Source organism: Psammomys obesus, unplaced genomic scaffold (assembly GCF_907164565.1).
Source record: "Psammomys obesus unplaced genomic scaffold, mPsaObe1.curated_primary_1811, whole genome shotgun sequence".
Taxonomy (NCBI): Eukaryota; Metazoa; Chordata; class Mammalia; order Rodentia; family Muridae; genus Psammomys; species Psammomys obesus.
This window is the reverse complement of record NW_026591643.1, coordinates 3320136-3336776: the sequence shown is the minus strand read 5'-3', so window position 1 is coordinate 3336776 and position 16641 is coordinate 3320136. Positions and strand designations below refer to the sequence as shown.

The 16641-nt window shown below is 37.1% G+C and overlaps 1 protein-coding gene across 4 annotated transcripts in view; it reads left to right on the top strand.

The window, feature by feature from the left end:
• The window catches only part of Ptbp3 (polypyrimidine tract binding protein 3), an 81464-nt gene that overhangs the window by 56718 nt on the left and 8105 nt on the right, over positions 1-16641 (top strand). For all 4 annotated transcript variants that reach the window (XM_055611665.1, XM_055611667.1, XM_055611666.1 and 1 more), the window contains 7 exons: positions 2372-2482; positions 3691-3865; positions 6094-6171; positions 8931-9070; positions 9293-9326; positions 11845-11937; positions 12891-13107. In XM_055611665.1, the coding sequence (XP_055467640.1) occupies positions 2372-2482; positions 3691-3865; positions 6094-6171; positions 8931-9070; positions 9293-9326; positions 11845-11937; positions 12891-13107 (848 nt within the window). The remainder of the gene's footprint in view (positions 1-2371; positions 2483-3690; positions 3866-6093; positions 6172-8930; positions 9071-9292; positions 9327-11844; positions 11938-12890; positions 13108-16641) is intronic.

Below are 16641 nucleotides of genomic sequence, written 5' to 3'. Positions count from 1 at the left end.
CATCATCATCATCATCATCATCATCATCATCATCATCATCATCATCATCATCATATTTAATGACAGGACTTAGACTCATTTCCCAGTGTGTTCTTTGATATGCATTTAAATACTAAATATACCAGTTAGTAGGACTACTATGTTCCTTTCAGTAATTATTTGAGTACCAGATTCAAAATAAGTGCACCTGTGAAACATTTCCTAGCTGCTTTAACAGTGATGTTTGTAGCCACCCTTGTCTTTTCCTAAAAGTCGTTCAGTATGCGTAAGTCATTGGTAGCATTGTTCTGTTAAATGGTTTTCTGTTTATTGCACAAAGTAGCACTGAACAGTCAAAAAGCATTGGCTACTTGAGTTATAGATGATCTTTATTCTGTTTTTCACCAAGGTAATGACCTCTGTGACCTGTCGGCAGAGTGTTTGCATTTCTTTCTGTAATGCTATGGTAATTTATGTTCTTACAAAAGATAGTGGGGTTTTTAAACATTTTTAAAGATTTATTTATTATTTATATAGTGTTCTGTCTGCATGTGTGCCTGCAGGCCAGAAGAGGGCACAAGTTCTCATTATATATGGTTATAAGCCACGGTGTGGTTGCCGGGAATTGAACTCAGGACCTTCCTTGGAAAGAACAAGCAGTGCTCCTAACCTCTGAGCCTTCTTTCCAGCCCCATAAAAGATAGTTTTAAACCTATCTTTTAGGCTCAGCACTGCTACCACCCAGCAGGTACATTTATTGTCATGAGGTTATGCCTGACAGTCTGGTTATCATTTTCACCCAAACAGACCTTCTTTTTCATATGGAAGTTCCTAGAGACCTGGATGAGCAGGACTATTCATTGTCAGTACCCGTCAGTTGGATTCATATTCTCAGTTTTTAGTTACAGGAGTCATTGTTGAGTTTTTCTTTCCAATGCATTTGGGGAAAATAAATCCTTTCCAAAGCCCCTTAGGCTCTTCCTTTCTTCCATTTTCCCTCCCTCCCTCCTTCCTTCCTTCTTTCCTTCCTTCTGTTTTTGGTTGGTTAGTTTTTTGAGACAAGGTTTCTCTATGCAGTTCTGGCTGTCCTGGAACTGGCTCTGTAGACCAGGCTGGCCTTGAACTCAGAGATCTATCTGCCTCTGCCTCTGCCCATTTTCTTATCCTCAGTACCTCACATTGTTCTTTTAACACCTTCACTTTTCTGGCACCCTGTCTATCTTTGTGTACTCTGCCTTCTAGTTTAACCCTATTTTACTTAGCTTTTTGTTTCTTGGGTTTGGGATACTTCGTAATCTACGAAGTCAGGCTGATTGTTGTCTCAAGTGTTTTCTCCTTAGAGTCTTTCTTTACTTAAATCCTCTCCCTCAATACTGTATCTCATTCACTCTCTGTCTTAGTTATTGTTCTACTGCTGTGAAGAGACAGCAGTACCAAGGCAACACTTATAAAAGAAAAAGCATTTAATTGGGGGCTTGCTTACAGTTTCAGAAGTTTAGCCCATTATTATTATGGTGTTCTGGGAAAAAAAAAAAAACTAAAGTAGAAGAGTTTGGAAACTAGAGATCTGTTAGGAATAGGCCTGTATACTCTTATTTATTCCTTGCTTTATTTTATTATTTATTTTTTGAGACAGGTTGAGAGTGGCCTGAAATTCTCTTTGTAGACACATTGGCCTCAGTCTTGAACCCACAAAGATCTGCCTGTCAAGAGCTGGGATTAAAGTCATGCATCTCCAGGCCTAGGTTTTTTATTTCTCTTAACAGACATTTCAGCAAGACTGACCTTGACCACCTTTCTACTCTCTCCCTAGCAGTCCATTTAATCTCAGCCCCCTCTTCTCTTGTTTTTCTTATAATACTTGTGCATAACCAAAAAATTATGGTATCCTTTGCCTAGTTAGTGTTTCAAGAAAGCAGAAATTTTGTTGCTTTTTAACTTGCCAGTACTTAGGAAAGTGTCTTGTAATTATTGAAACATTAACATTTTAGACTGGGCTTAAAACATTTTGTACGAGAAATTTTAATAGAGAAAATTGTTTAGATTTTATTAATTAATGGGTCTCATTGATGAGGTAAGAGGAGCATGAATTTGAGGCCTGCCTGAACTACATAACAACAACAACAACAAAACTGTCTACAAACAAACAAAACTGCAAAAATCAAATGTAATCTAAAAGTGAACATGTAATGTAATTGATGCCTCCACTCAGCACTAGATAGGTAGAGGCAGGGAGATAAGGAGTTTAAGGCCAGCTTACAGGGGGCCCTGCATTAAAAAATCAAAACCAAAACCCAGAAAACCAAAATAAGATTCATAAGCCAAGATTTATTTATTCAAGTACATTACTTTAACATTTTCCCTTAGCTTTAATATGAACCTTCTTTTCCAGATATTTTCTAAATTTGGCACAGTCTTGAAGATTATCACCTTTACAAAGAACAATCAGTTTCAAGCCTTGCTTCAGTATGCTGACCCACTGAATGCACATTATGCCAAAATGGTAATTATTCTTTTCCTTTTCAATTATTAGTCTTTTTATTAGTCTTCCTTTTCAATTATTAGACATCTGAAGGAGCCATCACATCTCCCCTGCCCCAGTTTATCTTGTGCTTAATTAATTAAATGTGCCTTTTGATCATTGTAAACTATCATTTCATGTCTTCTTTCTTCTAAGCGGAAGCTTACTACTTTCCCATTGGAAGCATCTTTAGTCTCACTTCTCAGACCTCTGAGACTCATTGCTGTTTGTCATATTTAAAATCTATACTTACGCATAGCATTCCTGATGCATTCTGACTAATAAGTAGGTGTTTGACCTCGTGGTTTCATTTGCTTGTTTTCAGTCAGCCAGAGATTGATTTCACTACTTTGACAACCACATCAGCTCTCATTCTTATTAACTCTGAATTGATAAAGACATTAAACCTTAAGAAATATAATGCTGTCAATTTGTTTCTTTTGATTTAATGAGACAGACTGACACTCTTGGTCACATTAGACACATTAGCTCTCCAAGAGAGCTGTCATTACTGTCATTAACCTTAATTCTGCTTTGTATTGGTTTAGAGATAACAGACTATGAAGTTTAACATACTTTTGTTTTACATAGTTTGGGGAATATAGCCTTTGTTTTTTGTTTTTCCTGTCCCCCCCACCCCCAGCTGAATGTTTGTTTTGTGTTTATGTATCATACAGTTGTTGTGTTTTGTGACTCTTTATAAATTTTGTTATTTGTGAAAGTAGGCAGTAGCCACAAGTAGCTCACCGGAACATTTCATTCTTAGGAAGGGAAGGATTGCTGGTCTTTGGTCACAAGTGATTCCCTTTGTTTATTACTCAAAAAAGCAAGTACAAAAGAAAAAAATAGAGCATATAATATTTCATGTATTATGACTAACAGACTATAGTGGTGTTTTATTTCTACATTATACTCATCAGTAGAAAGTATACTAAACTTAACATCTTTAAATGTTTACTGTGGGCGTAAAAATAACCATAATAATAGTATTTCTATAATATTCTACAATAGTTTTCAAAGCTTTTGTGTTTTTTTTTCTCTCATCTGATCTGAGAGATAATCAAAGTAAGCCTAGCTCTTTGTCCTTTGCTTTCTGCTTAATGCTGGATTGCCACTGTCTCAGACAAGAGGCTACTCTAATTGTCAGTGTGGTCTTAACAAAACACCAGCCCCTTTCTCATCTGCTTTAGGCTCTGGATGGCCAGAATATCTATAATGCATGCTGCACTCTGCGTATTGACTTCTCCAAGCTCACCAGCCTTAATGTGAAATATAATAATGACAAAAGCAGAGATTTCACTCGCTTAGACCTTCCTACTGGTGATGGTCAGCCATCTCTTGAACCTCCTATGGCTGCTGCCTTTGGTGAGTACTTCCTTTTTCAGTCACAAAGCAACTTTTCTAAAGTTACAAGTCTCACTTCTTTATGTCAGTCTTTTTCTTCTTGGGCTCTTTTGAGATTTCTAAAGGAAAGCAGGAATCCTGGAACAAATACACCCATAAAGTAAACCTTAATATAAGGTAGTTTTATTAGTTTACAGAATACATAAATAAACTGTAATTAATAAAAAAATGTAAATAAAAAAAGATAAAATACATAAAAGCCTGAATTATGTTCCAAATTATTTTTTCTAACATTAACATATTAATAGTACCCAAAAGCTATTTATTTGCTTTAAATTAATTATTTTAATAGAAACTTTGATTTTAAATATGCAGATTTCTAAATGGAATTTTGGCATTAAGTACTCTTGAAAGTTATTTTTTCTTTTAAAGTAATGATAACTTCTAAATCAATGTTCTAAATTAGATGTTTGTCTTTCCTTTGTTCAAAGAGAATTGATTTTATTCTGTTTCACTTCTTTAGCAATATTTGTCTTAGGCTATGTGAATATTAATGTTTTAGATTAAACAAACACCTTGAAAACATTCACCTTCCAAATTATCTCTGCAAAAGTAGGATTGAAGAGCTTCCCTCTTTTATTTAAAGTAAACCTTTAGGATGTATGAATTGGAGGCCAGCCAGGTCTACATAGTGAGTTCTAAGACAGGATTCCAGTGGAGATCCTGTCTCAAACAACAACAAAAAATCTTAATAGCCTTATGATTTATTTTCTTCTGCTAAGTGACACCTTAAAATATTGTTGATACCTATAGTAGTCCTTAATCCATCCATTTTTCATTTGTTTGTTCTTTTATTATTATTATTTTCTTTTTCTTTTTTTTTTTTTTTTTTGAGACAGAGTCTCTATTTAGCTCTGACTCTTCTGGAACTCACTCACAGAGATCCGTCTGCCTCTGCCTCCTGAGTGCTGGAATTAGTTATGCGTCACCACACCTGGCTAAAGTACCTGTTCTTAAGTCTCCAAAATTTTTCCTTAAACGTTTGTGTAATCTCTTAATAAAATGAAAATATGTAGGCTGCTTTCTAACAGACTACTTCCAACTGGAAATGTAACTCAGCTTTTGCTTGCACTTTTACTGATTTCTTGCTATTTCTGAAAAACTCCTTTCTCTTCATTTCTTGTGTAACTCCTGTTTGAAAGGCCTCTATTTATTTTGGAAGTATTCCATAGGATCCCAGGGATCGCTTTTTCTAATTTCTAAGGCTGTTGTCCTTCTTTTCCCATTAGAGGATATCTTTCCTCCTTTTCCCTTTAGCCTGCTCATCTTACTGTTTTGTGCCCCAAAGGCACAGTAAAGACTGGAGCTTTCATCTTTCTGTAGGCACTCAATGGCTAATTCAACATAATTAAAGTTTGTATGTTGCTTATTATTCCACGTTTGCCCTGGTTTTTCCATTTGCATTTCCTGTTGGGTATGTTATGGTCACCTCACACTTGATTCCTTCATCGGGACTGACTTGTGTTTATTGGCACTGTCTTCAGGCTTCCTATAGAAAATGCTTGCTTGTCTCAAATGCACAAAGCACTGTGCTTCACAGTTACATACTGTCTAGCTCAAGCTTTCCCTTAACTCCCAGAGATACCTTCTTTAATCATCATAGTGAAGCCTCTAGCATTGCTCCATAGTCCATTCGCTTGGTTATGTGACAAGAGGACAGTCAGCGTGTAAATCTGTAACTTTTACTTGAATCTAATAAACCTCTCAATGACAAGTATTTTATCTGGTATTTGTTTAAACAGAATCGCACTGTGTAGCCCAGGCTTGTCTTAAATTCCATGATCCTCCTGTTTCAATAATAGAATTAAAATCATATGCCACAGTGTCTAGCTTCATTATTTCTTTTCATTAGGCCAGTATTCCTTCAGTATAGTACAGCTTGTTAAACAGGCATTCGATGGCTTTTCATTTAGGAAAAAAAATGTTCTAGATAAATGCCAGAATCTTAACCTAGTCCAGACTTGATGAACAGCTAAGCTATGCTCTTTATCCTTGAACCCAGTTGAAAGGGCTCAGCCTCTGGAGGTTAACAGGGGCTTTATACTTTAAGGATTACCTACTGAACAACTCTGTGATTCCATAATGGTTCAGCTCTACTTAGAATATATTTTCATACAGGCATTTTATATTGTGTTGATGAGCATACTTGTAGCAAGCAATACATTTATTGTGGTGCCTCTTCTTCACAGGTGCGCCAGGTATAATCTCCTCTCCATATGCAGGGGCTGCTGGATTTGCCCCAGCCATTGGATTTCCTCAAGCTGCAGGTGAATCTTTTCAGGTTGAATTTGAAATGGTTCTTTAAATGAAATTCTCCTTTTTCTGGAAGCTCAGCAAAATTTGAACAATTTAAAATAAAGGCATTAGCTCTAACAACAATGGAGTAATGTATATGTGCAGCATCTTTATATTTACAAGCAGTTTTCTCAGGTTCCACTGTGCACTCCAGTAATTCCACTGTGTGTTTTGAGTCCCTTAGTTAACTATAGGTTAAGCTAGCCTGAGTCAGGTTTTTAGATGCAGTGTATGATCTGCTTGCTGCTTTCTTTGTTGATAAGCTTATTGTGTATTGAACAGACCTGAGTTTTACTTATCTTTGTGTCTTCAACATCTTTGAAGACAACATAGCCAATAAAAACATAGAATTAAACATGTTTGAAAAATGTTTACCATTTGTGAGTTTCTAAGTACCAGTGAAGGCTATGCGTGTCATTTATTTAAGAGGATGCAAATTTTTTTTCCTATAATGGGAATAATTAAGAAATGGGAACTAGGCCAGGTATGGTGGCACACACCTGTAATCCCAGCTCTTGGGAGGCAGAGGCAGGCAGATCTCTGAGTTTGAGGCCAGCCTGGTCTTCCAAGTGAGTCCAGAACAGCCCAGGCTTGTTATACAGAGAAACCCTGTCTCAATAAACAAAAACAGGTTTGTGATTAAGAAGTGATGTGCTGTGAATCCAATCTTACATTATATTTCTAGTTTTCAGCTAATTTGTGAAAACAATAGCTATATTTTAAATTTCAGCATAGCGTATTTCTGGCGATAATTTTTGTATTTTAGTATTTTAATTCTGGAAATTTTAATTACTGTCCCTGTGTTGGGGAGAATAGAATTAACTCAAAAGAAGACTGATTTCAAGATTAAAGTTTAAGCCCTAGTTATCTTTATATGACTGTTTTATCTCTAAGAACCAAAACAGATGTCCTAGTAAGGGGAGCAGAGGCTGTCTCCCAGCATGAGCTCAGTGGCAGCCTCTTTGATCACCTCCCCCTGGGGGGTGCAGCCTTGCCAGGCCGCAGAGAAAGATGATGTAGCCAGTCCTGATGAGACCTGATAGGCTAGGATCAAATAGAAAGGGAGGAAGACCTCTCCTATCAGTGGTCTAGGGAAGGGACATAGGGGGAGAAGTGAGAGGGTGGGTGGGGTTGGGAGGAGACAAGGAGGAGCTACAGCCAGGATACAAAGTAAATATTGTTGTCAATAATAATAAATTACAGTCAGAGAAAAAAAAAAAGAATCAAAACGGAAAATCCCATAGAGTTTGCTTGTTTGAGTCTCCCAGTGCTTAATTCTTGTGCATCTGGGACTGATAGGTTTCTTTTCCTTTGTTTTAGATATTTTGTTTAGACACATGTAGTTTAAAACATTAGATATTAAGGGTGATTAAAAAAGAAATCAGTGAATGCTTGATTAGATTTGTAAGGCCAAGTAGAGCACACACTGTAGCTCTGCTTTTAGTTGCTACATAACTGACAGCAGCAGAAACTGCAGGGTTGGATTAGAGTGTCGAGGGAAGAGGATCATGTAAAGGAAAGGGAATCGGGAGCTAGTTGTGTGGGTCACACCTGGGTGAAGCTCTGAGGGGCTGACACTGCAGGATCTGCCAGCCAGAGGTGTAAAGTGAAAAGCTACTCCCTCTCTCAGAAAAGGCATTCATTTGGAGAATGCCATTTGCCGGGCCTTAAAATTCTTAGATTGTCAAGCAAAATAGGATAATGTCAAGTTTATTGTCATTTAATTACGTGTTGTATAGTAGAAGAGCCAGATGAGTGTGAAAAAGAATGTTAAGCTGAAAGAATCAAATTGAAGCTGGTGATGTAACTTAATGGTAGAGTACCCAGGGCCCTGGTTTTATTCCCAGTAGAGTAAGATTAAAGAAAGGATTGGCTCCTTTTATGAAATCACTGGTTTCTATGTCCTTAAATACTTTTAAAGCAAAGATATATGTGGTGGGACTAATGAGAAAGTACTGTTTTAAGTATAGTGTCAGTATATCAGCATTTTCAGTAGTCCAAGAATATCTAGGACAGTAAAAGTCTGAAATTTTGTTACAAAATAATGATAAGTTTATTGTTGATCATAATTTATACATAGCACTTTATAAGGTTAAAAATATTTTTTCAATGTAATCTGTCATGCATTACTACCCAGCATACACGTTTGAGACTTATGTTGAAGGACTCTGTGTGTATATACCACCTTGATATATTTGAATATAAATGAATATTACATAAATTTGTGTTCAGTATGAAATTACATCCACTTGACATAAAGGTGCTAGATAGAAAAGTGGTTGCATGTGTTAGGTCATCTGAAAAGCCTAACCTTTTTATTTGGAGTAGGGGGCTGTTGAGACAGGGCTTCACTGTGTAGTCCTGGCTGTCCTGGAACTCACTCTGTGGACCAGGCTGGCATCAAATTCACAGAGATCCTCCTGCCTCTGCCTCCTGAGTGCTGGGATTACAGGTGTGTGCCACTACCGCCTGCCTTCCTAACTGGTTTTTAAGGCTAGTGAGTCCAGTTACTCTGCAGAGCACAGTATGAATGGCATCAATTAAGGGTGATGTCAACAAATAAATTATTGGATAGACTCTATGAGGAGAAGAAGCTGGCTTGGGTGGGTAGCCTTTATGATAATCTGGACACATTTTTTCCATGTTCACTTAATTGGCTGAAGTTGTATTCTATGAAATGTTATTCTCCAGATAATTATAATATAAGAAATAATTTTATTGTCTTTAAAAGGTCTGTCTGTCCCAGCTGTCCCTGGAGCCCTTGGTCCTCTCACACTCACCTCCTCTGCTGTCAGTGGAAGGATGACCGTTCCCGGGGCAAGTGGCATACCAGGGAATTCTGTTCTGCTTGTCACCAACCTCAATCCTGAGGTGAGTTAAAAAATTGTCTAAGTCAGGAAGTGAGGTGGTGGGTTCTTACATAATAGTCTAGGTTTGTGTTATAATGGTTAAGTTTGTTTTAAGAATTTAAGTTAAAATTATTAACAGGATATATAGAAGCATAAACAATGCTTTAACACAATAAACTGTTTTTATTACATTCTAAATAAACTTGTTTTAAAATTGTGCTATATTTTGTGTTATCTTTTTCAGTTTATCACACCACATGGGCTCTTCATCCTATTTGGTAAGTTTTTTTAAAGTATTTTAAATGTTATCTATAGAGGTAAAATGAGCACATTGGATTCATTTTGTAATGTTTGTTGATTACTTTTATGTGCTTTATAACATGTTTGGCACTGAAGCTAGAGCAAAGATTATAAAATAAATATTGTAAGTGGTAGGTATAACCAGAGTGTTTACCTAGCTGACTGAGTAGAAATGGTAGTTAAGCTGACTTGTAAAAATGAGGAATTCATCTAAGGATACAAAGCAGGTACTTGTCTTCATAAAGAACAGTGAGAGATTTTCTAGAATATGGAAGGTAAAGGAAGCCCAATGGAGCGCATAAAACAACAGTCAAAGTATTTACAAAGTGAACAGTCATAAGGTATTTACAGAGTATATGAAGAAATTTGGTTTTCTAAGGAAAATGGAAAACTGTTATCATTTTAAGCCAAATAAAGGCTAATGACTTTGAGGTATGGTTTTGTTTTTAGAGTACGGGAAATCTAATCCAGGACCCCTTCTCTGCTGTGCAAGAACCATGCTACCAAATTATACCCTCAATATTTCTCAAGCTAGTTAGATCCTATCTTTTAAAAAAGAAAAGTAGGAAACTTTAACAATCTTCCCCTCTCAGTTAAAAGCATAATTAAGCGTGTATTCCAATTTCATGGGATTAATTATTTATACATCTATTTTTTTTATTATATTCAGATGTAGTATAAGAACACAAACATAGAATAGGAACAGTAAAATAAGCAGTACTAAAAATTTAAAAAAACTTAATACAAAGCTTTTCTCCATTAAAAATATTAATATTTCACAAGATATGATTTACTTATACTTTATTTTAAGTATATTGGTTTCATTTTAATTCAGTATTTCAAGGACTAAGTACAAGGTTCAAATAGAAGTGTTTCATTTTTGTGTACTTCGTTAATTATTGCACTAATATTTTCATTTGATTCTAGTCCTTCTTAATGTGCTTTACCTAGAAAACTTCTGTGTTTTCCTGTTAACAGATTGAGAAAACTTTTGTATTTGAATGTTTAGCATGGTAATAGGTTGTTTTTTCGGGCCTGGAGATTGAACCTAGGATCTTATGTTTGTTAGGCAAGGCACTAACAAACATACCACTGAAATGGAGTCTTTCTTTAGCCCAGAATACCTTTCTGCCATAACCTGTAAAGTAGCTAGGAAGTGCATGCTGCACTGCGTTTCTCTCGGGAAGTTTGTTTTGCTGTTGTTTAAAGTTGGAGATAGGATGCAGTGGCTGTGATGCTACACATCACAATAGTGGTGCTACACCTGCCTATTGAATTCATACTTTTTTCACTCCTTACATTTTTATTGTTTTGTACATATGTAAGTGTGAGTGTGCATGTGCCACAGCATACATGTACATATGAAGGTATATTAAAGTCAGGTCTCTTCTCCTTCCACCTTTTTTGTTGTTGTTTTGAGACAAGGTTTCTCTGTGTAGCCCTGGCTGTCCTTGAGCTCACACTGTAGACCAGGCTGGCCTGGAACTCAGAGATCTGCCTGCTTTTAATTCCACAGTGCTGGAATTAAAGGCATGTGCCACCATGCTCTACTTAGGGTTTTATTTTTATTTATTTTTTAATCTCTACTTCAGTCTCTTCTCATTTTTGAGAAGGGCAGTAGATTCAGAACACTTAATTTTTTTTTTTGTTTTGTTTTAAATTTAAAAATTCACCTCTAGGTTAAATGTTGTCTTTTGGTGCTATTAAACATCTCCTTTGTTTGCCTTGAAGGTTTTTGTAGCCATTCTCTTACTGAATGGCAAGTGTAGTGATGATGCGTCTCTACAGAGGTCTGCTCTTATTATACAGCAGTGATACTCTACTGTGTAAACTGCAGAATATTGTAGTACATTGGACAGGGAGAAATGAAAGATTGTTTTTACATCATAGCCGTCTGCCTTTCGTTTTTATAAAGTAAAAATTCAGAAAGTGTAATTTTTCATGTTGATCTTTATAGTTTTTCCTGTCTTTGTCTGTCGTGATAGAGGGCCCACTCGGGGAGACACTAATAATAATTTTTAAATTAGCTTAATGAGATGAGCTAGAAGGTATTAAGATAGTCCTTGAGTGAAATAGTAGTGATAGCTATAACAGTTGTAAGAATGGAAGTAGGCAGTTGTGAGATGCATAGGCCATAAATTCCAAAGGTGCTGGTGATTGGACAGACGATTTTAAGAAAGAGGGTGTCTCACAGGAGCGATTGTGTGCATGGTGCTCCTGTTTATTTTAGCCAGGGCTACTCAACACTAGAAATAGAACAGGCTGAGAGGGATTGAGTCCATTGGGGACATACTGGACTTGATGTGTTTATGAGGCATCGGTGACAGATTGCGAGATGAAAAGCTGTGAAACTTATTAAGACAGTAAATATGAAATTGCATGGGATGGTATGTAGCAAGAAAAAAGAAACCCGTAAATACAGGGATAAAATTAAATATTCTACAGCCGGCTATTTAAACTCAATGTTTTTGTTTTGCTTTATTTTGTTTTAATTAGGAGTGTATGGTGATGTACATCGAGTGAAGATTATGTTTAACAAGAAAGAAAATGCCCTGGTGCAGATGGCCGATGCGAGTCAAGCTCAGCTAGGTACTGACAGGGGTGGCGCCCACTTGGCGTACTCCTTCTGAATGAGCAATGTAGAGCTGTTTGCGATGGAATTTTTCAGTTGCACTTCCTTATGGTAGTGTTTTCGTTTTCATTTGCACCTGCTTTGTTTGAGGCTCTGAAGTTCACTATCTAAAACACACAACACAGCTTGGGCTCTAGGACTTTCTCATTCACTTTAAACTAATCAACATGATTTGTTGGTTTGTTTGACATGTCTATGGGTCTTCATTTTTCTTTTAAAACTGAAAAACTGTAAGAGAAGAAATGAGAATATCCCTTTCCCTCTAAATTAGGTTTTCTAGACTGTTGCATAGTTTAAAAGTTTTGGCAAATTTCCTAATAATGATACAAGAACATATCCTTCCCAGGCACCAAAATAGCTACTAAGATGTCTTACACAAATGCTTTGCTTAAGACAAGTGTGTGTGTGTGTGTGTGTGTGTGTGTGTGTGTGTGTGTGTGTGTGCAGATCTCCTTGAGGGTTTGTTATATCTCGTGTCTGGAGCTTACTAGCACTCTGCTCAGAAATTACTTTGTTTGCGTCCATAATTTTTAATTGTTTACATTATGAAATGAAGTTGTTTAATACATTTTATGAGCTCTTTAATTTCTTTTAATTCATAAAATTTTATGTGTGGGTATTTTGTCTGCGTATTTATATACCACATGTGTGCTGGCAGAAGCCAGAGAAGGCATTGGATGCCTTGAACTGGAAAGACAGTCTGAAGTGGACATGTACATGCTGAGCACTGAGCATGCGTTCTCTGAAAAACTTCAAGTGTTCTTAACCTATGAACCGCTTCTCCAGCCCCTGTGCTCTTGAATTTTAAATCTTTACACTGATTACACTTTTAAATCATTAAATGAAAAATGGAGTTTCAGTTTTTCATATTGAGAATCTTAACATTCAAAGTTTTCTTCCTATACAACAGCAATGAACCATCTAAATGGTCACAGACTTTATGGAAAAGTGCTTCGTGCTACACTGTCTAAACACCAAGCTGTTCAGCTCCCTAGAGAGGGACAAGAAGACCAAGGTTTGACTAAGGACTTCAGCAATAGTCCCTTGCATCGCTTTAAAAAGCCAGGCTCAAAGAACTTCCAGAATATCTTCCCACCGTCAGCCACTCTACATCTTTCCAACATTCCGTATGTATCTAATAAGTTATTTCAGTGATTAATCTACACTATGTGGCTTGTAAGAAGCAAAAGACATAAAACTGTTCTAAACTTAGTAGTTATCTTGGTTACTAACTTTTCATGCTGTGAAGAGTATATATATTTTTTTAATTTTGAAACATAATATTTGTATTTACATCATTTGTTTTAGATGATAAAACCAGAACTTTTCTTTGTATTGTGCTCAAATGCCAGATGGCTGGTGCTAGGCACATAATCCGAAGTAGTACCTTTTCTTAATTACCCTCATTGCTCTAAAGACCAGATGGTAGTAGAGTACATGTAAATTTATAACTGTTTCCAAAATGCATGATAGTGCATAAGGAGTCCAGGAAAAAAAAAATGTATTAGGATTAATCTTAGATAAATATTGGGAACACATTTGCTCCGATTTGCACACATTAGATGGCCTTGACAGAGGCCTTGGCTTTGACACTTAGACTACCAGTTTTTGTGCTTTTTTTTTTTTTTGTCTTTTTTTAAAATTAATTAATTTATTTTATTAATTACATTTTATTCACTTTGTATCCCAGCTGTAGCCGTTTCCCTCATCCCCTCCCAATCTCACCCTCCCTCCCTCTTCTTCTCCCATGCCTCTCCCCAAGTCCACTGAAAAGAGTTCTCCTCTCCTTCCATCTGACCCTAGTCTATCAGGCCTCCTCAGGACTGGCTGCATTGTCTTCCTCTGTGGCCTGGTAAGGCTGCTCCCCCTTCAGGGGGAGGTAATCAAAGAGCCAGCTCCTGAGTTCATGTCAGAGACAGTCCCTGTTCCCATTACTAGGGAACCCTCTTGGACACTGAGCTGCCATGGGCTACATCTGAGCAGGGGTTCTAGGTTATCTCCATGCATAGTCCTTGGTTGGAGTATCAGTCTCAGAAAAGACCCCTTTGCCCAGATTTTTTGGTTCTGTTGCTCTCCTTGTGGAGCTCCTGACCTCTCCAGGTCTTTCTATCTCCCCCTTCTTTCATAAGATTCCCCGCACTCTGCCCAAAGTTTGGCAGTGAGTCTCAGCATCTGCTTTGATACCCTGCAGGGTAGAGTCTTTCAGAGGCCCTCTGTGGTAGGCTCCTGTCCTGTTCTCTGTTTTCTCCCTCTTCCAATGTCCGTCCCATTTGCTTTTCTGACTGAAAATTGAGCATCTTACCTAGGGTCCTCCTTCTTGATTAGCTTCTTTACGTGTACAGATTTTAGTATGATTATCCTATATCATATGTCTAATATTCACTTACAAGTGAGTGTATACCATGAGTGTCTTTCTGCTTCTGGGATATCTCACTCAGGATGATCTTCTAGAGTTCCCACCATTTGCCTGCAAATTTCATGATTTCCTTGTTTTTAATTGCTGGATAGTATGCCATCGTGTAAATGTACCACAATTTCGGTATCCATTCCTCAACTGAGGGGCATCTGGGTTGTTTCCAAGTTCTGGCTATTACAAATAAAGCTGCTACGAACATGATTGAGCAAGTGTCCTTGCATACTTGAGCATCTTTTGGATAAATGCCCAGGAGTGGTATAGCTGGATCTTGAGGTAGCACTATTCTTAATTTTCTGAGAAAGCACCAGATTGATTTCCAAAGTGGTTGTACAAGTTTACATTCCCACCAGCAATGGAGGAGGGTTCCCCTTTCTTCACATCCTCTCCAGCATGTGTTCTCACTTGAGTTTTTAATCGTAGCCATTTTGATGGGTGTAGGGTGAAATCTTAGGGTCATTTTGATTTGCATTTTCCTGATGATTAAGGATGTTGAGCATTTCTTTCATTGTTTCTCTGCCATTCGATATTCCTCTATTGAGAATTCTGTTTTCTGCACCCCATTTTTTAATTGGATTACTTGATTTATTGCTGTGTAACTTCTTGAGTTCTTTGTATATTCTGGATATTAGCCCTCTGTCAGTTACAGGGTTGGTGAAGATCCTTTCCCAATCTGTAGGCTGTCGTTTTATTCTGATGACAGTGTTCTTGGCTTTACAAAAGCATTTCATTTTCAAGAGGTCCCATATATTGATTGTAGATCTTAGAGCCTGTGCTGTTGGTATTCTGTTCAGGAAGTTGTCTCCTGTGCCAATGAGTTCAAGGTGAATCTTCCCCACTTTTTCTTCTAACAGGTTTAGTGTGTCTGGTTTTATGTTGAGGTCTTTGATCCAGTTGAACTTTAGTTTTGTGCAGGGTGATAAGTATGCATCTATTTGCACTACCAGTTTTTACTGTTGTGACTTTCTATTATCTTACTCTTCCTTTAGGATAAGCTATTATCACAATAATTTATGATCTTGTACCTAAGCTAAAAAAAATAAGGCTTACATCTATTTTCATGCCTACTACAGGGGGATTTTTTTTTTTGTAGCACATTAATGTGTTTAACCACTCTGGGCTGGGGAGATAAAGAGCCTATGTTTCTGATCATACCCTTAAAAGTGAATTATCAGCATTTGAGAATTTTCAAATAAGTATTTTAATTTTTGCTTCTGTGTTTAAAGTGGGCATAAAAGTTAGTTTATGAAGGTATTGCTTTGATAGACATTTCCTCGCTCCTTTGTACAGCTTTCAGGTAATAGAACAATATCAAGCAATCTGTCTAAAAATTTGGCTGAAGCATTCTGTGACATTAGAACGTAACATAAGATGTAAAACTACTGTGCTCACTGATTTACATTGTACCTTTGCTGCTTTGGAGCTGCATAGAAAATTGAGTTTGGCTGGGCGCAGTGGCACATACCTATGATCCCAGAACTTGAGGAGGCAGACAGGACAGCCAAGGCTACAGCCCTGTCTTGAAAAACAAAACAAAACACAAATAAAAAAAAGCTGGTGGCACTCGCCTATAATCTGAGCACTAGGAAAGGTAGAGACAGGCGAATCTCTGTGAGTTTGAGGCCAGCCTGGTCTACAAAGAGAGTTCCAACCAGCTAGGAGCACATGGAGAAACCCTGTCTAGGAAAAGAAAGAGGTAGGGGTAGCAGGGGGAGAAGGACAGTTAATTGAGTGCTTACAGAGAGATTGACTACTTCACATGGCATTAACTATTTAGTCTCTGACCCTTCAAAGAAAATTTATTGTAATTCCTTAATATTAAAAAAAAAAAAAAACCATTTTTTTTTCTACTTTAAACTTACTCATGAAAGGGAGAAGATTTGGAAATAGTGCAAAAGTTGTGGGAGTGTGTAGTTATGTGTGTACAGGTTAAAAATCAAGGGAATGGGTGGCTAAAGTTTTGGGAACATAATTATCAAGAATATGAACTAGCTAGTAAAGAAAGTAATTATTTAAAATAGTCTTGAGGGGACTGGAGAGATGGCTCAGAGGTTAAGAGCACTGGCTGCTCTCCCAGAGGTCCTGAGTTCAATTCCCAGCAACCACATGGTGGCTCACAACCATCTATAATGAGATTTGGTGCCCTCTTCTACAATATACATGCAGATATTGTATACACAATAAATAGATAGATAGATAGATAGATAGATAGATAGATAGATAGATAGATAGATAGATAGATAGATAG